The sequence below is a fragment of the Canis lupus genome, chromosome 11 (genome assembly GCF_048164855.1).
Source record: "Canis lupus baileyi chromosome 11, mCanLup2.hap1, whole genome shotgun sequence".
Lineage (NCBI taxonomy): Eukaryota > Metazoa > Chordata > Mammalia > Carnivora > Canidae > Canis > Canis lupus.
The window spans coordinates 25,488,582-25,513,207 of record NC_132848.1 but is presented as its reverse complement, the minus strand read 5'-3'; the positions used below and the strand labels follow the sequence as shown (position 1 = coordinate 25,513,207).

Below are 24,626 nucleotides of genomic sequence, written 5' to 3'. Positions count from 1 at the left end.
GTCTGCCTTTTCAGCAACGTGAAGCAAAAAGAAAACTCAGGGAGCCCAATGTAATTCCTTGGGTCCCGGAGTCTCTGGGTCCCCAGCCAGTCTACCTTCTCTCCACCGTTCAGTCTTATGTTTTATATAAAATCTCCAGGGTTCTATTTAGTGGATAGGGATTAAGTACTGCCATTCCACCTTCCCAGAAGAGGAGTTGTCCCACTTATACCATAATAAACAATATGAAAATACAAAATGGTAAAGCCACTATGGAAACTGGAATAGCAACTCCTCACATTACAAATATGTATTACCATATGATTTAGCAATTCCTAATCTGAGTATGGACCCCCCCCCCCCGAAATTGAAAACATGGTCTTTTCTTTTTTGAAAGAATCTTAAGCCGAGTCCATGCCCAGCGTGCAGTGTGATTCAGGGCTTGATCCCACAACCCTGAGAGCATGACCTCAGCTGAAATGGAAGTCGGATGCTTAACCCATTGAGCTACCCAGGTGCCCCTGAAAGCAGGGTCTTAGATCTGGACACCTGTGTTCACAGCAGCATTATTCACAACAGCTAAAACATGGAAGCAATCTGATTGCCTGTCTACAGAGGGACAGGTAAAATGTGGCATACACATACAATGTAGTATTCAACTTGGAAAAGAAAAATGATATATGTTACATGGAAGAAGCTTAAGGACATGATGCTGAATGAAATAAGCCAGTCAGAAAAAGACAAATATTGTAGGATTCTTCTTCTAGGAGTAATCAAAATCTTAGAAAGTATAATGATGGTTGCCAGGGTCTGGGGGAGGGGAGAATGTGGAGTTATTGAATGGAAACAGCATTTCAGATCTACAGGATGAAGGGTATGGGGATGGATGGTGGTGAGCTGCACAATGTGACTATTTAATGTCACTGAAGAGCACACTTAAAACATAGTTAAGATGGTAAATTTTATGTGTATTTTACCACATACACAAAAACCATCAACAAATTAATTTTTCTAATGCATAATTGATCTAAGAGATAAGTTTCACCCATGAATCGGACTTCTTCAAACCAGGGCAACATTCAGGCTCTCCTGTTCCTCACGAACAGACCTAATTCTATGCTGGAGCGGACCATACTTAATACCCAGTGAGGCTACTGAGGCCCAGAACGTACTAAGTTACTGTGCCAGGTACTTCACAGACATCAATGCTCACATCCTCAGCTGTGGGGACCGGGGTTCAGCAAGCCCTGTGAGCAAATGCCTCAGGGTCATAGCTGGTAAGCAGTAAAGCAGAGGCAAATTCCTGTTTTCTAGTGCCGAGTCCCATAAAGCTACTCAGAATCCTTTAAGAAAGAGCAGCTCAAAGGTAGGAATAACAAATATTTATTCAGAAATGGGTAAGTAACATATAGTCTCCTCCATCCCTTCATGTCTCTTCCTCTCCTTTTGAACAAGAGATACACACGAGGAACCTGGAGGGGTGGGAGGTGAAGAGGGACACGAGGATTGGCCCACCACCTTCTCTTCCATTTTCCATGATGACACCCTGTAGAGCAGGGCAGGCAAACAGGCTCCACCCTGCAATGTACCATATGGCTATGCAGAGGACAGGGTCTGGATGGCCAGAGGGTTGCAGCTGGGCTCAGTGAACTCTGTGATAGCCAGAGCAGCCTGGCACAGGGCTGGGGGACGGGGCGGGACAGGTGGGGGAGAGGGGAGGGTAAAGCCATGCAGGCAGGAGGATATTCACCATCCCTACTTGAAGCAGAGTCCAAGCAGTGATCCAACTGTCCCTAGTACCTGAAAAACCAGGTCCTACTGCCTTGTGGGTGTTCTTGTGGAAGAAGAAGGGGAAGGTGTAGGAGGAATGTTTTCCGGCTGCTGAGAAGTAAGTTTGCACCCATTCAAAGGGGGAAAGGGAACAAGGGAACAAAAGCAGCATTCTTTAAAGAACCAGAAGGTGGAGCACCATCAGGTACTTTCCATGGACTGAGCAACTTTCCAAAGCCTGAGCAACCGCAGACCTTGAGGACTGGGCGGTGTTCAAAGCCTGGGTCTTTCCTGCTTAAACAGAACTCTGAAACATGAGTTTCCAGATGTGTCTTCCCTGGACTGGCCTCAAGCAGGCCATAAAAGGCTGTGTCTCAGGTCCCCTCTATTTCCTAGACTTCTGCCTTTCACAGTGCTTGCTGCTGCTTCGGTAGAGATCCCCGAGCCTGCTGCCCAACTCACTCCGGCTCTGCCAGCCTGGATTCCTTCCGCAGTCCCAACAACGTGGCAGGAGCCTGAGGGCAGTGGAGCCAAGCAGTCTGGTATGCAGGGGCCACCCGTGGTGGCTACAGTTCTGCCCAAACACCTGGAACCATTATGAGGGGAGAGCCTAGCAGCTCACCTGGGAGGTCGGCTCTGCTCTCTCCACTCCCTCCCTACCACCCAGCACTCCCTGCGCACTTTGCTCCCAAGGCAGGGCAAGACCCCTCTGGTCAAGGATGGATGTGTCAGTCACAACACTGGGAACAGCACCCCTTGGTGGCAGTTGGATCTGTGCCTCTCTCAGCATTCCTATTGTCCTATAGGCACGAGGCCAGAAACAAAGAGGGAGGAAGTCAACATCTCCCATTCAAATAATCCCACAGGCCCTCAGAGTCACAGAATAGGCAGAGTTTAAAAAAAAAAAAAAAAAAAATCAACTAGCGGAGAGTTGGCATTTGAGGAGCGCCATGCCAGGTGAGAACTGGGGGGCTGATGGTGCACGCCCCTCCTGGTACTGAGACCCAGAGGTTGAGAGCTGGGCTAGGGCACACAGCAGAACCCAGGGAGAGGGAAACGTGAATGTGAGAGCTGACTGAGACACCAGAGATGGCCCAGGCCTTCTCAGATAACCTGGCAGCCAGGGATGCTCTTCCCAGCAGAGCGGCAGCCCCACGCTGCCCTTGCCATGTGTGCCCAGACCACACTGTCTAGAGCCAGTTGTGGCGAGAGGACAAGAGGGCTGTGGCCTGATCCCCACCCAGGCCACCTGCAATGACCAGGTAGGTGAGCGGCACAGCTCTCACACTGACCTGGCTTCCCCTAGGAGGGCAGGGGCTCCCATTCCCTACTTCGTTTAAAAGTTTAAAAAAAGAGAAAGGGGAGGCAGCTCTTCACCTCCCAGAGAAAAGTGTCCTTCACAGAGGCCTCAGCCCTGCATTCCATGGGGCCCCCAAAAAGCCAGCCAGAGAACTGAGGGTACCATTTTCAGACAAGAAATCTGCTTGGGACTGAGATTAGGGGGGAGGGATGCTCTGGGCAACACGAGCCTACCTTGGTGAGGAGGTGGAGGGAGAAGACACAGACTACAGGAAATGTTAACGTACAGAAGAGCACAGGGTAGGACACAAAACAGAGAGGTGGGTCCCGTCCAGTGAGGAAGCTCTCTACCCCTGGCGGCCCTTCCCACGCTCAGGGCCTTCCAGTCCGACGGCCCATTGGTCACAAGCTTTGCTTTAGGAAACAGAGCCACCCTCCTCTGCCCCCGCTTCTGGCTGCCTCACTCCCCTGCTCAAAGTTTGATTTTGAATTCTGTGGGCTGCGTAGTCACAGAGGCCCCCGAAGACTTGAAGAGCGCTTTCAGAATGGTGTCGGGGTCCACTTCGGCAGGAGGGTTAGAGGAGGCAGTGGAGTTCACCCTGCGAGGCAGCTCGCTCTCCTTTTTCACTGAGGGGCTGTCACTCAGCCGTCTGTGGAGAGCAGAGAAGAGTCAAAATCCTTGTCAGTTTTCCCTCAGATGGGGAGGGAACTCACTGTTTACTAAGTTTGTTAGGAAAGTTAGGTGCTGAACAGAATGCTTTCTGTGCTCTGTACTCCTTGATCTCATTACATTCTATAGCAAATCTATCATTTTTGGATTTGCTGATGACAAAATTGAAATGCAGCCTGTTGTGATCTGGGGTTTTAAGAAATGCTGCAGGCCCTTCAGAGACAGTCACTTACACATCAGCGAATTATGTATTTTGAGAAGTCTTAAAGTAAAGAAGTCAACTTTGCTGTTTAGCCCAATGGCTCCCAAACGTATTAGGTCATAAAACCCCTATTTTCCAGAATACAACTTATTCTTGCACCATAGCTTAACAAACTTGTCCAAATCACACAATTCAATATCTGAGGTTCAAATTCTGGCTTTTCTAAATTTCAAACTCGGCCTGCCCCTCCCACCGTGGCAAGTCTAATATCTTCCTGAGGTTTTGTCTCCTTGTCTATAAAATGATGTCCTGCCAATCTATAGTTTATGCATCTCAGCCTCAAAACCCCCCAGTCCTGGGTCAGGCACGTATGCGTAGGCGCGTGTCCTAAAACAAGGGCTGGCACTGTGCACCACCTCCATCAGAGCCCATGAGGTGGTTTTCCATTCACTGGGACGGTACACACAGCTGGCTGCTCTCCCACCTCCGTCACAGGACTTTCTACATCATAAAGCTGAGCGTGGGGTCCATCCCCCGCGAAAATGACCACCACTCTGTACAAAGTTCAGCAGCCCGACGCCCGTCCGCCCACAGCGCAGAAGAAATGGAGAGGGAAGCGGTGCTGCAGGCACGATCCCTGCAGGATCAAGAGCCAACCACACAGCATAAACCTGGAGAAGAGCTCCGCCCGGTCCCCAGCACCTTCAGGACTTACAGCAGGATGGGCTGGTCTGAGGTGATAACGTTGCCATTCATGTGAAGGTTGCATTTCATTGGTTGCCCTGAAAAACCAACAAGGAAAGAGCTCTGCAAGACGAAAGGACAAGAGCTGCCCACTCCATCACCAAGGATCAACACCCTACTCTGGCAGCTCTGGCTCCACGACGGGAGACAGGGGTGCCAGGCTTTGGGGATCCCAGGGCATGAGGTCCCCACAAAAGAGGACGTGGTAACAGACCTCGCTTTGAGCAGGAGGTGAGAGCTGAAGGGAGAACTCTCTCTAAACCCATTTGTGAAGTAGTAAAGGAAAATGTTTATGTGGTGAAACTAAGTAAAAAAAGACTTCAAAAGCAAATGTACAGACTTCCACTTTGTCCGTGAAGGATTAACTGCTCCAAAACCGCACTGCTCCTCTACACAGCATGTGAGAAGCATAGCAACCGCAGCACACAAGAGGGAGGGAGAGGGATAGAACCATAGAGGGGAACACTTCTACTACCTCTCTGGAATTAAATTAGTATTTATCTGAAAGAGATTCTGGTAAACTACAACATACACTGTGAACCCTGGAGCAGCCGTTACAGTAGTGACTCAAAACATATAGTGAAAAAAATCTTTCAAGGGCCTAAAATGTCATGCTAGAAAATATTCATGTCATGCAAAAAAAAAAAAAAAGTAAGTGCTACATTACATGGGAATGGATTAAATAATCCAAAAGGCAGAGATGGTCAAACTAGATTAAAGAAAAGATAGATCCAACAATATGCTATCTATAGGAGACACACCTTAGATTCAAAGATATAAAATGGTTGAAAGTAAAAGGATGAAAAAAGATTTATCACCCAAACAGCAGCCCCAAGAAAGCTGAAGTAACTATACTAATATAAGACAAAACACTTAAAAAAAAGTTACATAGAGACAAAGAGGGTCATTATTTTGTTTTATAAGATTTTATTTATTTGAGAGAGAGCATGTGTTATGCACACAGGTGAGTAGAGAGGGGCAGGAGGAAGGAAGAGGGAGAAAGAATCATAAGCCAACTCCACGAAAAGCTCAGAGCCCAATGAACTTGACCCCTGACCTTGAGATCATGTCCTGAGCCAAAACCAAGAGTCAGATGCTTAACTGAGTCACCCAGGGGCCCTGAGAAAAAGAGGGTCATTTTGTAATGATAAAAGGGCCAATCCAGGAAAAAAGCAATTATAAACATACATACAACTAACATATACGTATATAACCATATGCAACTAACATCAGACCCTGAAACACACAAAGCAAAAAAGTAAACAGTTGATGATTTCAATACTTCGCTTTCAGTAATGGCAAGAAGAGCCAGTCAGAAGACCAACAAGGAAACAGAAGATTCGAACATTATAAACTAGACCTCACAGATACCTACCAGCAGCAAAATACATATTTTCTTTAAACACTAATGGAACAGAAGGAAATTTGGCAAATTCACAAAAACATGGAAATTAAACAGTTCTAAATAATCAACAGGTCAAAGAAGAAATCACAAGGGAATTCAGAAAATACTTTGAGATGAATGAAAATAAAGACACAACATACTAAAATCCATGGGATGCAGCTAAAGCACTGCTTAGAGAAAAATGAATAGCTGTAAATGCATAGATCAAAAAGAGGGAAAAGATAACAGAATGAGAAAATACTGGCAAATCAGTTATCTGATAAGAGATGAATTAAGTATAAAGAATTCTTAAGGCAGCCCTGGTGGCCCAATAGTTTAGCGCCACCTTCAGCCCAGGGCGTGATCCTGGGGACCCGGAATCGAGTCCTGTGTCGGGCTCCCTGCATGGAGCCTGCTTCTCCCTCTGCCTGTGACTCTGCCTCTCTCTGTCTCTCATGAACAAATAACTAAAATCTTAAAAAAAAAAAAAAAAAATTCTTAAAAATAATTTTAATTTATTTTTTAAAATTTTTATTTATTTATGATAGTCACAGAGAGAGAGAGAGGCAGAGACACAGGCAGAGGGAGAAGCAGGCTCCATGCACCGGGAGCCCCACGTGGGATTCGATCCCGGGTCTCCAGGATTGCGCCCTGGGCCAAAGGCAGGCGCCAAACCGCTGCACCACCCAGGGACCCCAAAAATAATTTTTTTAAACTCAAAAGGTGGGCAAATATTGGGGTGCCTAGGTGGCTCAGTTGGTTAAGTGTCTGCCTTTGGCTTGGGTCGTGATCCCAGGGTTCTGGGATTGAGCCCTGCTTCAGGCTCCCGGCTCAGTGGGGAATCTATTTCTCCCTCCCCCTCTGTGTGCTCACTCTCCCTAATAAATAAATAAATCTTAAAAAAAAAAAAAATGTGGGCAAATAGTCTGAATAGACATTCCTCCAAGATATACAAATGGTGAATATGCACAGGAAAAGATACTCAACATCATTCACCAACAGGGAAATGCAAATCAAAACTCTGTGTTACATTAGTCTCTGCATCTCTAGCACAGGTCCCCGGTCCACAAGTGTACTCAATAAACACTGAAAGAACTAACCAGTGGACAAAAGGGACACAGCAGTTTCTCTCCACAGGCTATCCTGAGATAAATAATGTGACTCTGAGCTCAGTAAAATCAGTAGCTTGCTCCCCAGGAGCAGAGCTCACCCAGGTGCTAACAGTTAGACAAGGCTTCAGGCCTTTGAGGAAACTGGCCCAGAAATAATGAGACCAACATCTGGAAGGAGACGGCTAGGACTTTTGGCTTCCCCAGCAACACCTCTAAGAGAACCACCCATGGAGAAATGGTGTTCTCTGCTCGCTAAACTGAAGTCCTAGGACTGGGTGAAAACCCAAGGTCCTGTAAAGCCGGCAGCTCAGGGGACTGCACATCTGTGTGTGCTCTTTGTGCAAGGGAAACCCCAGAGGGAGGAATGCATCAGGAGTCCTTCCATTCATCTCAGAGGAAAGCTTGCTCAGAAGGCCTAATGCCGGGTAGTGAGCCGTGGGCAGCGGGAAGGTGAAGTGGCTGGTTTCTCCTTGACTTACCATCCAAACACCTGTTGTTATACTTCTTATATGCAGTAATGGCATCATCCTTCTTCACAAAGACCACCTCTGCTACCCCAGGATGGACCAGCCGAGCCCTTTTGAGGGCTCCACACACACAGAAAAGCTCCTGCAAAGAATAAGATGGGTGAGGGCTGTAGAAGAATCTGGAACCATTACCCTGCCTGCCTGCCATCTACACACTCAGAGAGGGCTCTGGGTAGACTGGTGGCTACACTCCAGCTGAACATGCTCAGCGCCCAGGATTTGGGGAGGTGCCGGTCTGGGCAGTATCCTTGGGACATCCACAGGCCTCTCCAAGTGGGACCAGATGAGGGAGCAAACTGAGCTGGCAGTAGGACACGGGTCTGGGCTTATAAGCCTTGAAGTCCCTGTGTCCTTCAGCCAGGCACCCCCAAAGTCTTCCTGCTTTGGTACCCACTTTCTCAACAAGGAAAACAGAGAATTTCTCTGTGGGCCCTGTCATGCAAAGGAACGTGTAGCTCATCAAAGGCAGTGGTAAATATGCCACCAGGGAATCTGCAAGTTATTTAACTTCCCTGACCATGAGTTTTCTCTTCTGGGGAAAAAAAAAAAAAAAAAAAAAAAAGAAAAGGAATGGTTTCACCTTCCTCCCAGGGTTGCTGAAAAGTCATTTTTTAGTGCAGTGCTCTCTGTACATGTGTGTGACTATCATCCTCATGTCCCCTGATAACCTCCCCACCCCTGCCTTGTTTTCCAGGGCAGGAGGTAAGGCCAGAGAAGGAAGACAATGAGGAGATGGATCACAAAGGCTGACTAGCAACCCATGCCATTTCTTCTTTTGTGACTCCCTTCACCAGGTTGTTATGAGGACAGAATGGTTTCTGAGAAGGTCACTGAAACAATCTGTTTTGTGATAAAGTGAAAATGTTAAATACCAAAACCAAGGTATGGAACTGAATACTAAGTGTGATACCAATTTTATTACTACTATTCTCTAAACATTATCCACATAGGTAAAGAAGGGACAGTGGCTATTACTGGTGTCCACTCTGAATGGTGGTCAGTTCTCACTACTCTGTATTTTCAAAGATCTTGCATACAAATTACCTGCCACATAATAAGTGCTCAATAAACAGTAGCTACTACTACTTTTATAATCAGGAAAAAACTTTGTTTTAATTCTCTATTAATTTGCCAAGTATTAGACAAAGGAGGCTACAATTTCCATTGTGTGTACCATTTCCTGGTGAGCCTGCTTACTTCTCAAAGCTATCACACAGCACTCGTGTTTCATAGTTAAAACCTGAAACGTCAAACGTGGTGGCCATTATGGGCTGTTAAAGAACTTGAAACTCAGTTCAGAGAGAGGCTGGAGTGCAGCTGCATTTCTTCTATGATTCAACAGCTCCGAGTTAAAAGGGTATGTAGATTTTTAAACTAAGAGTGTTATTTAAAAAACAAAAACAAGGTGGAAGAGAAGTCCTGGCTACATCCTTACCAGGCTCAGGGTAAGGGCAGGACAGAACAGACCAGGCCAATCCAGAAGGGCCAATCACCAGATAACACCAATCTGTCTCACTGCTTTTACTTTGGAATCATGAAAACCCCTAGAGGAGGCAGAAGTTCCAGAGACCCACAGGAAAATAAGAACAATGGGGCTGTAAGCCATGGGACTAGAGGATCCCAGTCAAGACCCATTCAGCACAATGCCCTGGCCCTGGTTTAGAAGCTGCAAAGAACAGTTAACACAGCCAGCCTGACTGCTATCTTTTAAAAGACCTGCTTCCAAGGCTGGATCTTGGCTGGTGGCTGGGAACCTGGAATTGGGGAAAGCTCCCACCACCCTAATTGATAAGAGTGGCTCACTGAGTATAAACTGTGCAAATGTGGTTTATGCTGAACACCTGCTTTTCCTCCTGGCAGTCTGGAATGCTGGTATGCAGCATGGGCAAAGGATGCCTACGCGATGGGTTCCTGGTAAAAACCCTGGGCACTGAGTCTGTAACGAGCTCCCTGGTTTCATGCGTCACAGCTCGTTGCTGGGGGAATAAAATACGTTCCGTGTGACTCGATTCAGGAGGAATCCAGAAAGTTGCACCTAGATTCCCCCAGCCTCTGCTCCATAAACCTTTCCCTTTGCTGATTTTGCTGTATCCTGTAATAAGCCTTAGCCCTGACATGATTCTATGAGGAGTCCTGTGAGTCTTAGAGAGTGAACCTGGGGGTGGTCTTGGGGTCCCTTGACACAGAAGTGGTTTGAATCTAAAGTTCTGGCAGGACATAGTACTCACCACAATGTCTTCTTCGGTGACTCGAGGGTGCAGATTGTTTACAGTCATCTTGGTGCCTTCCAAGGGGCTGAGGACAGGCTGCCAGAGGAGACAGTTCCCAGAATCAGACAATAGCTGTGGGTTCAGCAGCAGCATGCACTTCCGGCCAGTGACCAGAAGGCCCAGAGAAAAGCCTCCTAGAGAGCCTGTCACAATCATGCCCCACCACTATGCCTCTGAACCTCTGCATGGAATGCCAATCACATTTCAAGACCCATCCAACTCAGGTGACACTTTCTCCTTAAAGCCTTTCCGACCTGCCCCGTAGAATCAAATGCTCCTTCTTCAGTACTCCCAGCTGCTCTTCTCTGGGCAGACCTCTGTTCTATCACCAAAACTGCTCTATCTGCAGCTGTTTCCCCCATTGGCCCAGAAGCATTTGAGGGCAGTGGTCACTGAGTCTTGGCGCACTCATTTGTAAAATGGCGGTGGTAATGCGCACCTCCCGGAGGTGCTGTGAGGACTCCACAGAGTACACATGATACACTGCCCACCCAGCACAGGCTGACTCTCAATGGATGCAGTCACTTCTTCTCCTTCACCTTCACCTCACCTCAGCAGGCGGCAGCTCTTTGGGGGACTCCTCCTTGTTCACTAGTGTCCGAGACATGCTGGTCAAGGCTTTTGTCCGAACAGAGGAGGGGAGGGCAGGAGCTGTGTAAGCATCATTCTGAACCACTTTGGTGAGAGGGAGGGCCTTGGACATGGAGAACTTGGAACTGCTCAGCCCGGCCTAAACAAAGAGGCGGACAAGAATCTGAAAAGCTAGAGAAGGCAAGAGAGAAGCCCTATGTGGCTGGCAACCGCCACCCCCAAGGCTTCCAAACTCCCCAATTCCATTAGAGATTTGGAGCCAAAAAAGCCACCAGTGACTTCCCCCAAGGAAGAGGCGGGAGGGGAGATATGCAGTCTGCCCAACATGTTTATAGAAGTCACTCTCCAAAAAAAAAAAAAAAAAAGTCACTCTCCAGTGCATGAAGCCCTTCGTGAGAAACTTCCACGCAGGTCTGGCCTGGAGCCACAGGTCTACCCATACCATTTAGATTTTATGAAACCCCTACAATCTGGGACTAATCAGAAGGCCAAAAGCTTAAAGTTCATTCTCAGATATGACAGAAGCATATGCTTCTATCACAATGGGCTAATAATCATCAGTTCTGAGCTGGCCAGGCACAAGAACCCACTTTTCAGAAAGGCAGACTCCCAGCTTCTTGGCCCCCATTTCTGCCACACAGAAGCACCATGCACAGCCCTGGCCTCATCAGCTCCCAGACTGTGAAGGACATGCTGGCAGAGACAACATGTGCAGACCAGCAGAAACAGTTCTTCGGGACGCCTGGGTAGCTCAGCGGTTGGGCGCCTGCCTTTGGCTCAGGTCGTGATCTCCGGATCTGGGATTGAGTCCCGCATCGGGCTCCCTACGAGAAGCCTGTTTCTCCCTCTGCCTATGTCTCTGCCTCTCCTCTCAATCTGTGTCTCTCATGAATAAATAAATAAATCTTAAAAAAAAAGAAAAAAGAAACAGTTCCTCCTTCTCCTGCTGCCCCTAACTGGGGATGTGGTCCCTTGGAAATGTAAACCAGGAAACTCCTTGAGATTAATGTGTCAGAGGCAAAAGATGTCTGAGGCAAAAGTAGCAGGTGGCCTTGCTGACTTAAGACAGAACTTGCCAGGTACTGACTCTGGAAGAAGGAAGGGATGCAGCAGCCAGAGAGGCAGAGTGTGGGGCAGGGGTGATTCACTAGCTTCTCTGAATCAAATGAAATGTCCTTCTCACGCTGGACCCCACATTTCTCAAGCTGCTTTCTGAATATTGACAGCCAGTGGAGTATGACAGATGCGGCCAGGGAGGCAGACGGCATGAGCTGGATTGACTCAGATCCACTATCTGTAAGCTGGGAGATTCTGAGCATATTTCACCCCCCCCCCCCCCCCCCCCCGTGCCTGCTCCCTCTCCTGAAAAATAGGACTACTGGCCCAGAGCTGCTGACCACGGAGGGAAGGGGAACATGCAGAATTTCCTGCCAGAGGAGAGGAAACAGGATCCCCTCCTCTGGCATCTCCCATTGCCCCTGAAGTGTCTCCAGCAGCAAGTGGAGGCTGCAGCTAGCAGCCTCAGGACGCGACAGGCTACCCACAGGCTAGCTGTGGCACCTTGGACATAGCACTGGATGCCCTGGTCTCAGTATTTATAAAACCAGGGATTAGATTAGTGCCAACTCTGAAAATCTCATGAAACAAACGCAGACTTGTGAACTGAAAGGCCGTACTCTCCACCACCTCTCCCATCCACCTGACCAGATACACATGGTGAGTGCAGCAAAAACATAAAATGCCTTACCACGTGGTGGAGAAAGCTGCTTGAGGCTGCAAATTTCATCTGTTTACTAGGAATGGGAGCTACAGAGTCATCATCTTCCTCCAAATCATATAAATTCTAAAAGAAAGAAAAAAGAAAAAGCTGGGACGCTTGGGGTAGCTCAGCGGTTGAGCATCTGCCTTTGGCTCAGGGCAGGACGCCGGGTCCTGGGATCAAGTCTCGCACTGGGCTCCATGAGAAGAGCCTGATTCTCTCTCTAGGTCTCTGCTTCTGTGTCTCACATGAATAAAATAAAATAAAATCTTAAAAAAAAAAAAAAGGAATAACATTAAAAACAAAAAGAAAGCTAATGTGGCCTTAGGCTCTCAAAGGACATTTGGAGCAAGAACAGCAAACTATGTGGAGCTGGTTGGTGGAGGGAGAAGTGGGTGGCGGGAAAGAACCGGGGGATACTGGCCTGGGAGTCAAAGCCTGACAGGCCGGCTCTCCACCCACAAGGGCCTAACAAAAGTGCTGCAACCTCCAGGTTCATAAGAATTACCTTCCCACAAGTGGGCAACACCTAGAAAAACCTTAAAACAGGTGTTTACAATCCTGGGTTTAGAAAGTCCATCCTAGGCAGTCTGGCCTACAGAAATAAATCCAAACTCTAGAAAAAGCTTTAGCCACAAAGATATTCGCAGGGTTTCTAACAGTGAAAATTATAGGAGAATGGCTTTTAAAAACTGGAACATCAATTCAATGGTTTATGCAGTTATTAAAAATGTTTACAGTGAATGTGAATCACAGAAGTGCTTGAGCTATACAGTGAAAACAGAAGGACACAAAATTGGATAATAATACACACACAACTACAAGTAGGCATTAACTCAACAATAATGACACTTAAAAAACCAAAAACCCAGGAAGGAGCCAGGGCAGCATTTCAACAGCAGCTGGCTTTGGAGAGAAGGAGCACAAGAATTCTTTTTTCCTTTTTACTTTCTCGATTTTACTAATGTTCTATATTAAGCACATATTGAGCTTTTCTTTCTTTCTTTCTTTTTTTTTTTTTGGCACATACTATTTTAATAATAAAAAGTAGAAGACTTCCAGTTTGCCTCTCTGCCTCTTACATACTCACCTCCTCCCTATTGTAAGAGGTATTTTTTTTTTTTTTTTGTAAGAGGTATTTTTTTAAAAAAGATTTTATTTATTTATTCATGAGAGACAGAGAGAGAGAGACACAGAGAGAGAGGCAGAGACACAGGCAGAAGGAGCAGCAGACCCCACACAGGGAGCCCAATGTGGGACTCAATCCCGGGAACCCAGGATCATGCCCTGGGCCGAAGGCAGGAGCTAAACTGCTGGGCCTCCCCGGGATCCCCGGTATTTTTTTTAAACTCATAAATTGCAGGGGCGCCTGGGTGGCTCAGTAGGTGTGTCTGACTCTTGCTTTTAGCTCAGAGTCAATGGGCTCCTGTGCTTGGTGAGAGTCTTCTTGAGTTCTCTCTCTCTCACACTCTCTCCCCCTCTGCCCCTACTCCACTCACTTTCTTTGAAATAAATAAATCTTTGAAAAAATAAAAATAAATAAAACTCAGAAATTGCAAAAAACCAAATGTAGTTCCTCTAATTCTTCACACCAGAAACCTTGGGCTAAGGTCAGTTAATCCGCCCAGCAGAGGTCTCCAGAACCTATGCACGTGTACACCTACACAGTACACAACACACTCATGCACATGTAGGTGCGTGCCCACTCTCTCACCTGTTTGGCTGGGTGGTTATTGACCACATTGATCCTCATTCCAGCAGGATGGGTGTGGAGTGGTGCCATGGCTTTCTGCTGTGGAACCTAGAAACACACAGAGACCATAATTTTTCCCATGGGGTCCACGTCTGTTCTGCAGGAGTAAGGAATCACTGAACTTGAAATATGGTGGCACTCAGTTGTGGTCTGTGGGAAAAGCCCTCCAGAGTGCCTCATGCCTGAAGCAGGAGTCACAGAAAGCCTAATGGTCTTGCTCCATGAGCCTGGCTCAATACATGTTCGCAGCTGCTGCTGTTCCTGTTACCAGAGTTGCTATGAAGACGAAATATTGTCTTCATTCCCTTTGGCAGCTGTGCAAGTGGCCAGGGCACTGGATGGGGAGCCAGGTCTGACTAGGCTCCTACCCTGGTACTCCTACTGCACAATGATTCTCATCTCTGAGACCAAGAGTCTTCTTTTATAAAACTGTGGTAATGATCCCAGAGTCACAGTGAGAGAGAAATAAAGTTCTATGTGTTAAGTGCTGGCCGCACAACACACGCCCCACAAGTGTTCCATCTTCTCCCCTCTTTTCCCTCCCTCACTAACTCACTGGAGAAAGTCACTGACTTTTCCTGGAGTCCCCTTTCTTCTCCACAAAACTAGATGAAAACCTTGCCTCCTCTCCTCCATATGGTTACTATATAAACCCTTGGGAGAACTGTCATTTTGCCCAAACTCTCCTGGCCCCCAATCCCTGCCTGAATCTGCGGTTGTTGCTGGCTCCCCAGGAATACATGGCAAGAGCCACTTACCTGGATGGTTTTGGTGAGCTTCAGGGCAGGGGTCACTGTCCCGATGGGTGGGCTCAGGAAGGTGGCTGGGGAACTCCGCTTCAAGCTGATCTTCTCCCGGGCATCGGCCACCTGCCGGGGCTTCTGGGGCACCGTGACCTGTTGCTTGCGGGAGTTTAGCATCTCTCGGGCGTCTTGCACTTTCCCTTTGATCCGGAACCGAGCATCTTTCTGCAAAAGCTTTTCCCGGGCATCCTGGACTCCCAGCTTGAGCCGGGCGTCTGAGAGGCCAATCTTCTGCCGGGCATCAAACCTCTGCTGGAAGGTGGCTGTGCGTGCTGGCTGGCCAAGAAGGCCCTGCTGGATCCCAACACGAGATCGAACACCTCCGACTCCTGGTCTGGCATTGAGACTGCAAGCAAAAAATTGCAATATGAAGCGGATCTGGGTTATCGATGGTAGCCGATCCGAAGGAAGTTGAGCCCTTGTAATACTGGGAATGGGGGGCAGGGGAGCTCCTGGAGAAACCAGAAATCAGGTCACTCTCTGAAACAAACTTATATTGCAACTTCTTTCCTAGTTTACAGCTTTTCACTTTGCCTTGCAAATAAAATTAGGAAGAAGGGCCTAGTGGTTTCTATCACTTAGGTAAGATTGTTTTGCTCCCTAGATCAGGTGCTCTGAGATAACATCAGGGACAGTAACCTCCAAATGATGCTAGCCACAAGGGGAAAAAAAAAAAAAAAAGCATATCCCCCAAATACCCTAACCTTCAATTTCCAAAGCTCTTCCACAGCCATGCTCCCAGTCACCCCCCTCAGTACCCGGTGATGTGGACTGAACAACTTGGAGAGGCAACAATTAACAAAGGGTCCCCAAGCCTGCCCCTGGCAAACCCAGGCCTCCGGTGCTGGCCGATGCCCTCCTGGGCTGGGAGCAGGAGCTAGCTCCGTAACAGACTGAAGACACAAAGACTTGGTAGAAAAGAAAAAGAGCCACTGTCCAAACTGTTTCCATTCACAACACTGTGACACCAAATATGTGGGTGTTTTCCTCACTTCAACCGTTCTTGAACTCTCTAGACACCAACCAGGTGTCCTACAATTCAGTTCTGACACTACCTACCCAGAGTCAGGGCACACCCCCTAGGTTAGGGGCTCAGTCCCATGAAAATGCCCTCACTTCAGATGCCAGTCCCAAATCCTGGGCTTTTCACACTTGGACAGACCAGGTAGAGGTGAGGGGACCCACACCCCCACCTCAAGTCTGAGAATTTGCTAGAATGGCTCACAGAACACAGCAAAAGCAGTTTACTATTATTAATTATAAATGATACAATTCAGAAACAGCCAAATAGAAGAGACATATAAAGTATATGGGAAGGGATGTGGAGTTTCCATGTCCACTTTGGGTGTACCACCCTCCAAGCACACAGACATGTTCGCCAACCCAGAAGCTCCCCAAATTCCACTGTGTAGGGATTTTTATGGAGGTTCCATTATGTAAGCAAGGTTGACTGTATCATTGGCCAATGGAGACTAACTCAATCTCCAGCCCCCGCCCTTCCCTAGAGGGGAGTGAGGTAGGGCTCCAAGTTCTAACTAATCATGCCTAGGTCTTTCTGGCAACTAGCCCCCATCCTGTAGCTAGCCAGGGGCCCATCAACCATCACCTCATTAGAACAGAAGGTGCTCCTACCACCCTTGTAACTCAGGAAACTCCCTAGAGTTTTAGGAACTACATGCCAGGAACCAGGGACAAGGCCAAATATGCATTTATCACACTTAGGAACAAGAACGTCAAATTCAGAAACCGTTAAGATTGGAAATGAACTAAACTCCATTAAACAGGCCCCATTTCCTTGGGGGTTCCTCCACTGGCCGTTCAGTGGCTTGTCAGGAAGGCGAAGACGCTTCCAAGTACAACCCTTGAAGTCCTTCCTGGGGTCTGCCGGTGGCTACCTCACTCCACCTGCCCACCACACCACGAGGCCTCTCTACTTCAGCCACCGTCACCACTACTCAGGCAGCAGGTGCCCCGCCCAGGACTTCCAGCTCCCAAGGCAACACCTCCTCTTTGGGAAACCCTCCCTCTCTGATTCTTTGAGGACAACCCTCCTTTATGCCTAGAACACATCTGCTTGTTTTCTCTTCCCCACTGGACTGGGAGGGGGAGAATGGGGCTCATTCTGTTTCAGGGCCCAGCGCTTTGTAAGTGGTGTTGCACCCTGGCTGAGCATTAGAAACTCCTGTGGAATTACTTAAAAACACAGCTGTCCAGATCCCACCGAATCCAAAAGCTGGGTGAAGGCCTGGGCCTCTGCATCTTTGACTCCATCAGTGACCCTGGATTATGGCAGTGTTCACCATCTCCCACCTGGTGTTAGAAGGCAAAACCCCACCAAACAAACAGGTTCCTTTTTTTTTTTTTTTTTTTTTTTTTTTTAAAGATTTTATTTATTTATTCATGATAGTCACAGAGAGAGAGAGAGAGAGGCAGAGGGAGAAGCAGGCTCCATGCACCGGGAGCCCGACGTGGGATCCGATCCCGGGTCTCCAGGATCGCGCCCTGGGCCAAAGGCAGGCACCAAACCGCTGCGCCACCCAGGGATCCCAACAAACAGGTTCCTATACAGTTTCCCACAATTGTGTCCAGCTCTCCTGGGAGGCCTCCTACACAGCAGGCCAGTCAGTGAGTGTTCCTACTGCCTCACCCTTCCCCAACCGACTGGAGGAGACTGCCCACGGGCTCCTGTGCTGACAGCTGGAGCATACCCAAGGTACCAGCACAGGCAAATGTGACCTCCATCTTATTATCCTTAGACCAGTGGAAACACCTGCTGCCTCCAGTATGCCAGAAAACTGCCCAAGGCAGTGATGCACATACCGTTTTTCTTTGAAAAATGGCAAATTACTTTAGGACTTAAATACTTTCCAGTGGGTCCACACAAGAACCAGGCGGAAGAGAGAGGGAAAGTCAGATTAGGTGAGGGTGAGAGGCCCTGCTTATTGGTCCCTGTCCTATTTTCTCCTGTAAAGAAAGGAGGGAGGGAAGCAAGGCCAAAAGGAATGGAGTGTTTAGAGAGGCCCCAATCAGGGAGAGAGAAATAGGAGCGTGTGGCAGACAGCACCCGCCCACCCCTGGAGTGTCCGCCCTCAGTTTCATGGTCTGAAAGGCCTTGGCGATGGTGGGGCTATGCTTTGTGGTTGTGCTGAAACCCAGAGCTACTTGAGGGGCCCCTGGAATTTATGGAAGGCACACAAACTTCCTAATCAAGCCCTACCCCCCAGGACCCACTGACAGGTGAGGTAATCCCACTGGTTTGTTTTTTTTAATGTTTCCAGCTCCCTACATCTGTTATTGATGCCCATCAAAGAAAAGCAACAGGCTATCAGTTCAGACCAGAAGTTACTACTGAAGGCCTCCTACTCATAAAATAGGGAAAGATTTTGATCAACATTTACTGTCCAGATCCAGATGAAACCAGCATTGGCAGAAAGCACTCCAGATAAAACTGTTCATCTACTACGCATGGGACCTCTCTGAAGCCAGAGGCCTTGGGTTGGGAAATCAAGTCACCAAAAAGAGTACGGTGAGAAGCACTCCTGCTGTAAGAGGAAGGCTCTGGGGACGCCACAAACTAGACATCTGTACGGCGGTGAGAAGGCTTAGACCCGGCCCAGTGTGCTCAGGAAGAGGTCATGTGAACGACGCCTACTATAGCCCAGAGCTTGCAGCCTCCTGGCTCTCGCAGCTCTGCTGGGGTGCCTCCTGCCCTCAAGAGCATTCCCTCACTTATCCCCTACCAGCTTCCACAGCCCGAGGCACCCTCCTTGGGGCAGTGGAGCCCTGGACACAATGCAGCTGAGGCACTTACTGTGCTGAATCAGGAGGATCTGTTTCCAAGCCCACACCTCCTGCAGGACCAGGAGCCTCTTAGGGGTACACCCTGCATCTTCTCGCCTGGGTCAACCCTGTACCAGGCAGATGAAAAAAAGGCTCGAAGAACTTTCTGGTCCTGAGAGCCCACCAAGTGCCAGGGACCCTACAGGGACCCCAGACATTCTCCTTTCACCCTGAGAGAATGCGGTTGTTATTCACAGATGACAGGGTCCCGCTGAAGGATGCACTGGACTTCCCTGAAACTAGTTAGAGCACCAAAAATGAAGCATGAGTCAAAAATAAAGACCAGAACTTGAGAGGCGCCTGGGTGGCTTAGTCGGTTGAGCATCTGCCTTTGGCTCAGATCATGATCTCCAGGTCCTGGGATCAAGCCCCACATTGGGCTCCCTGCTCAATAGGAGCCTGTTTCTCCCTCTCCCTTTGCCCCTGATCCTGCTCATGTGTTGTCTCTGTCTCAAATAAATGATAAAATCTTAAAAAAAAAAAAAAAAGACCAGAACTTGAAGAGTTAATGAGGCATACTGTCCCCAGGCTAAGGAAGAGCTTAGGACTCCAGTCACGTCCAGGGCCACAGCACACACTCCAGTAACCAGAGGGTGAGCGCAAACACTTGGGATGGCCCAGTGTGCTCAGTCGGGACCCACACACCAGACCGCTTGTGTGGCAAGAAAGATCACCGAGATGCCTTGTGCTGGTCTTTTGAATCTCTCTGAACAGTACAACAGGTCCATCTGGGAGAGGGAGGGGACGTGGCTGGGGATGGAGGAGCGTGAGTTAAGTTACTTCCCCTCAATTCATGGCATTCAGTTCCCTGGTTACACCAGTTCTTTCAACTCCTTTCATGAACAGCTTTCGGGGCTTCAGTGTTCAGGCTTTTTATAATCACTGCTCCTCCTCTTGCATGAAAAGACGGCTATTCATCCCAGCAGGCAGCAGTGCTGGGTACAAGGCAGGCATTAGTCATCAGGAATTTTTCAAATAAACACTCCTGCTAGGAGTGGGTCTCCAAAACACAGAGTCCATGGTGTTACCCTCCTGTTCCAAGAACTGCGGAGGGCTTCCTAACAAAGCCCAGCCCCTCAGCAGAGCCTCTGGACTGGCCCCAGCTCCTACCTGCAGCCTCACCTCCCACTGTACACTATCTGATGTTCCTGAAACACATTCTGCACTTTGGGCCTCAGTAAATGTTTGGGAGAAGGGTGGGGGAGGTTTGGAGCAAGGCTCTGGCCTGCCCCACCCTGCCACACTGAAACAATGCACCCACCCTGGTTCCAGGGCCCTACTAGGTACTCCATGGGGTTCTGGGAAGGGCGCTGGGGGTGACAGGGCCAATGTCCCCACTGGAACCTCAGTGCTTTCTGCCACACCCCGACCAGAGCTGGCTCTGGACAGATGTCCAGACCAAAGGATCCAGGCCCATAAAGGGGAACCCTGGTTTATTAGTAGAAGGTGGATTTTAATGCATAGGGTCTCTGGGTTAGAATTGTGTGTCCTGAGGTCACCTTTACATGGAGAAAACACGGTTTAGTTCTGTTATGGAGAATCAATCCTGAATTAGGCGCTTTGCAGACACAGAGAAACAGGATAGCATCCCCTTACCCTCCAAGAAAGTCTTGTGCAAATGTTTTGTTTTAGATCCTTTTTTTTTTTTTTTTTAAGATTTCTACTTTTTTTATTCAGGAGAGAGACACAGAGAGAGAAAGAGGCAGGGACGCCGGCAGAGGGAGAAGCAGGCTCCTCGCAAGGAGCTCGATGCAGGACTTGATCCCAGGACTCTGGGATCACGCCCTGAGCGAAGGCAGACAGATGCTCAATTGCTGAGCTACCAGGCGTCCCTTAAATCTATTTCTTCCCCTCCATGTTACATAATAACTAATTTTCCTCCCCTTTGTTTTAGGTCTACATTTCTTTTATCTTATTTCAACAAGCAAACAAGCAATAAGTATTAGGACCAGAGCCCTGGCCTGAACTGAAAAGCTGACCGACCTCCTTCTCCACGGCTCCAAGAACTACCCAGGCAGGGCATCTGGGCCAGAGCTGCTCAGGGCAGCACATGCCCAACCTTTCCACTACAACGGCCTGCCGCCTTTCATGAACATTCTCTAACCAGAAGGTGGCAGTGGACAATTATCTTCCAAGAGCTAAACTAATCAAACCAGGGTGGGCGACTCTGCAAACTTGACCAGCAGCAGCACGCTCATGTTTTAAGGAAAACACCAACAAGAACAGGCCCGCATTGCAGTTGGTGCCGTGAGCTGTCCAGGGGAGACTCCTCCATAGGTCTTGGGCAACCAAAGTCAACAAAGTCAAGCTGTGCATGGTGAGGGACAGCGCCTCACCATGGCTGAGTGAAGTATCACACAAAACTCTTTATTTGCAGGTTAATCAGGGAAATCTTTTTTTTTTTTTTTTTTAAGACTGTATTACTTATTCATGAGAGACACAGAGAGGGGGCAGGGGGCAGGGACACAGGCAGAGGGAGAAGCAGGCTCCATGCAGGGAGCCGGATGTGGGACTCGATCCTGGGTCTCCAGGATCAGGCCCTGGGCTGAAGATGGTGCTAAACTGCTGAGCCACCCAGGCTGCCCCAGGGAAATCTTTTGATAAGATTAATTCAGGACCCTGGTAATAATGGTAATGACCCCTTTCTAGGCTTACAAGGTGTGATGAACACAAAACAGAATGGATGCACTAAAGAACAAGCACATTCCATGACCTGTGGGGAAACACGTTATTTACACTTCCACAGGTTCATTCTTTCCTTTCCTTCTTTTTTTTTTTTTTTTTAAATTCATGAGAGACACAGAGAGAAAGGCAGAGACATAGGTAGAGGGGAGACTAATGTGGGACTTGATCCTGGGACCCTGAGCTGAAGGCAGATGCTCAACCATTGAGCCACCCAGGCGTCCCTACACTTCTACAGGTTCTTGTGCTATTTCCACTAAGAGGAAGAGATAATCACTGGCTCTACTTAAATTATCAAGCACAAAGTTTTTCCTGGGACCTCCATGCAATGCCATCCCACAGTTCCCAGGAAGGAAGAATTCTTCCAGGAAGCATGTAAGACAATATAGTTACTGAAGGAAACGACATTTGTTCACTGCCATTAGCTGAGACCTTTCAGTTTTTGACAGGGATGCCCTAGATGTAGTTCACTGGCTTTGCAAGGTAAAAAAACAAAAACAAAAACAAACAAAAAAAAAGTTTTTAAAAGATTTATTCATTCACGAGAGACACAAAGAGGCAGAGACACAGGAAGAGGGAGAAGCAGGCTCCCCATAGGGATCCTGACTCGGGACTTGATCCCAGGACTCCAGATCATACCCTGAGCCTAAGGCAGATGCTGAGACACTCAGGCGCCCAAAACTGAAGTTTCTACCAGGTTTAATCCAAATACAGCATGTAGGCCAAACTAGCATGTAGACAGCTCTAGTCTCTGCACAATCTCCCAATCCAATCATTGTGTAAGAGCAGAGTAATATTCTCACATATTCTTACACAAAACTGGAAAGTTACTTTATTTAAAAGCCTTCAGTAATGATGATTAGAGCTAACATTAATTGAACACTTAAAACCATCAGATACTTTCAAACTACTTTACATTAGCAATCACCTAATAAATATCTGTATCTTATAAATAAGAGAGATATGGAATGGTTAAGTAACCTAAGATCACGGGGAAAGTGAGAGAAGGGAATCGAAATCTTAGTTTGACTCTAGGGCTTCAACACTAACCTAATGTTCCCCATCAGGGGGAGGGGTTGGGCTTCTCCTCCTTTAAAGGGAAGATCCACAATAATTGCTATCATTTGCTGAACACTTACTACCTGGTGCAAACTTTTTTTTTTTTGGTGCAAACTTTAAAATGTACATTTTTATATTTTCATACCTAATCTTCTCAACAACCTGCCAGAAACCATTACTACAAATGAGGAAACGTCCCAGCTCTGAAGTCATCTTGCCAGGGTGGCACAGAACCCAACAACAGGCCCACCAGGGCACCAGGTCGGCCTGGTGGCTCAGTGCTCGGTCATCCCACGGATCCTCAACCGAATGCCCAACACCAGACTCTGCACACATCGGAGCCAACAAAGTACAGACCCAACAGACAGTACAGACCGTCTGCAGTCAGGAACAGAGGGGGGTGACTGCAGAAAGGGCACGTCCTGGGTAGTTGGTTCATTCAGCAACTGTCCATCAAACTGATGAAACTCAGTCTTAGAAGTGGCCAGAGGACCGAGCACCAATTCCACACCAGTTACCAGCGGGAAGACCTAGGAGAGAGCTACTCAGAGAACAGCTGAGCAAATTAACGGTTCCTGTGTGCCTGTTATGAACCAGAAGCCAGGTGCATAGCTGGCTGGTGAACTACGTACGCGGTGGCGGCAGGTGCAGTGGATGTGTGCAGGGGGCTGGGGGCGGTGGGGATGCACTTGTTAGCCAAGGAGAGGATCTACTTTCTAACCACCGCAGGCGGGAGGTATTAACAAGCATCTGCTCAGTGAATGACTTCCGATCCGAGAAGACCGTGTCTAACATTTTTACAGGCAGTTTACAAGGACATGTGAACTACCGCACGTATGCTGGAGAACTGCTGGCCGCAGTCCCACTTCAAACAGGTGAGAGCTGGAGCTCATTAAAGGCTGGAAATGACGGACCACGTTTAAGGGTCCGGAGCAACTTCCGGGCACCTCATCGCAAATCATCTCCGCACTCGGAGCCACAACAGTCTTCTCCGACAACCATCAAGAAGCTCTAACCTCCGGGCCCACCTGTTTTGTTTTGTTTTTTTTTCTTGCCCAAGCCCGAGGCCAACTCAGCCAGCTCCTAAAAGGCACGCAGCCCCCCAACTTTCAGGGGGACGAACTCTTCGTGGCCTCGGGTTAAGTCCCTCTACGTCTCCCGGCCTCAAGCTCGTCATCTGCAAAACGGGAGAAATACGAATACGGTACGGGGCCGGTACGGCTGCGAAAGGGGGCAAAACGGGACGGTGGTTGCACGAAAGCGCTCGGGGGACGTGAACCGCCGCACGGGCGAGGCGGGGGTTAACGGGGGCGGCGGAGCCGGGGAGCGCGCGCAGGGCCTGCGAGCTGAGGTCTGGGTCGCAGCCTCGCCGGCAGCAGATCGGCGGAGCCTGGGCGGGTCACTTCCCCGCTAAACTTCGGCCGTCCTAACCCCAAGGCGGCGCGGAGACCGAGGAGCAGCGCGGCGCCCAGGGCCAGTCTCCCCCGCGGGCGGACCGGGCGGCCCCGGGAGACCCCGCGAGCCCTCCCCCCTCCCCCCGCCCCGGCCGCCCCGGCCCCGCCGGCCTCCCCGGAGCGACGGCGCTCCCAGCCAGTGTGGACCGCCCGGCGGCCGGGCCCGCGGAGGCGGCGGGGCCGGGCCAATGAGGAGCGCGGCTGCGGCAGGGGGCGGGCGCACACGGCGCTGCGCTTCGCTCCCGGGCCGCTCCCTCCCCCGCCCCGAGCCCCGCTAGGCCACGGGCCCTGAGCACCGGAGGGAGAAAGGGCCGCTCACCGCCCCTTCGTCGCAGCCCCGCGCTTCCGGATGAGCTCGTCCAGGGAGATGTCCGCCATCTTGCGCCGCCGAGCGAACCGCGAGCAGCTGAGACTCCCCCAGCCCTGGAGCCCGCCCCTTCGGCCGCTACGGAGCAACGAGCCGCTTCCGGCGTCCGGCCGACGAACTCTCGCGACAGCTCAAACCAAGACAAGAACCGGAAGGGGCGGGGAGCTCCCCGTGAGCCTTTGCGACGCCAGCTGCTTATCTGCATACGGGGGGGCTCCGAGTACCTACGGTTCCCGGTTCTCCCCAGCGAAGAAATAAAATGGAGAGTGATATAAAAAATTAAATAAGTGAATGAGACGAACTGCGAAGGGCCTGGGCTCTTGGTTTAACGGTCGCTCTGCTACTCACCGTAGGGCTAATG

General features: G+C 49.1%; 1 protein-coding gene and 1 long non-coding RNA gene across 3 annotated transcripts; one reads left to right on the top strand and one right to left on the bottom strand.

Moving 5' to 3' along the window:
• Positions 1-1,346: 1,346 nt before the first annotated feature.
• On the bottom strand, positions 1,347-24,380 carry POLDIP3 (DNA polymerase delta interacting protein 3). Of its 2 annotated transcripts, XM_072843665.1 has the most exons (9): positions 24,218-24,379; positions 14,819-15,209; positions 14,022-14,108; positions 12,296-12,391; positions 10,508-10,687; positions 9,916-9,993; positions 7,640-7,769; positions 4,636-4,702; positions 1,347-3,698 (listed from the first exon to the last, which is right to left on the bottom strand). In XM_072843665.1, the coding sequence occupies exons 1-9, from the start codon at positions 24,274-24,276 to the stop codon at positions 3,521-3,523; spliced, it is 1,266 nt and encodes a 421-aa protein (XP_072699766.1). In that variant the 5' UTR covers positions 24,277-24,379; the 3' UTR covers positions 1,347-3,520. The 2 variants fall into 2 exon arrangements, with proteins under 2 accessions (XP_072699766.1, XP_072699767.1); XM_072843666.1 differs by lacking the exon at positions 12,296-12,391 and having other exon boundaries at positions 24,218-24,380.
• LOC140642727 (uncharacterized) lies at positions 23,423-24,566 on the top strand. The gene is made up of 2 exons (XR_012039144.1): positions 23,423-23,648; positions 24,234-24,566. It is a non-coding gene; the product is annotated as an uncharacterized lncRNA (long non-coding RNA).
• The last annotated feature ends 60 nt before the right edge of the window (positions 24,567-24,626 follow it).

What these genes read in the sequence shown, in the direction of transcription:
- POLDIP3 (XM_072843665.1), bottom strand. Translation starts at nt 24,276, where the DNA reads ATGGCGGACATCTCCCTGGACGAGCTCATCCGGAAGCGCGGGGCTGCG. An exon ending in AGCTCACCAAAACCATCCAG is followed by an intron (nt 14,109 to 14,818) that starts GTAAGTGGCTCT and finishes GTGTGTTTCTAG; the next exon opens with GTTCCACAGCAGAAAGCCAT. An exon ending in AAGAGCTGCCGCCTGCTGAG is followed by an intron (nt 9,994 to 10,507) that starts GTGAGGTGAAGG and finishes CTCCTCTGGCAG; the next exon opens with CCTGTCCTCAGCCCCTTGGA.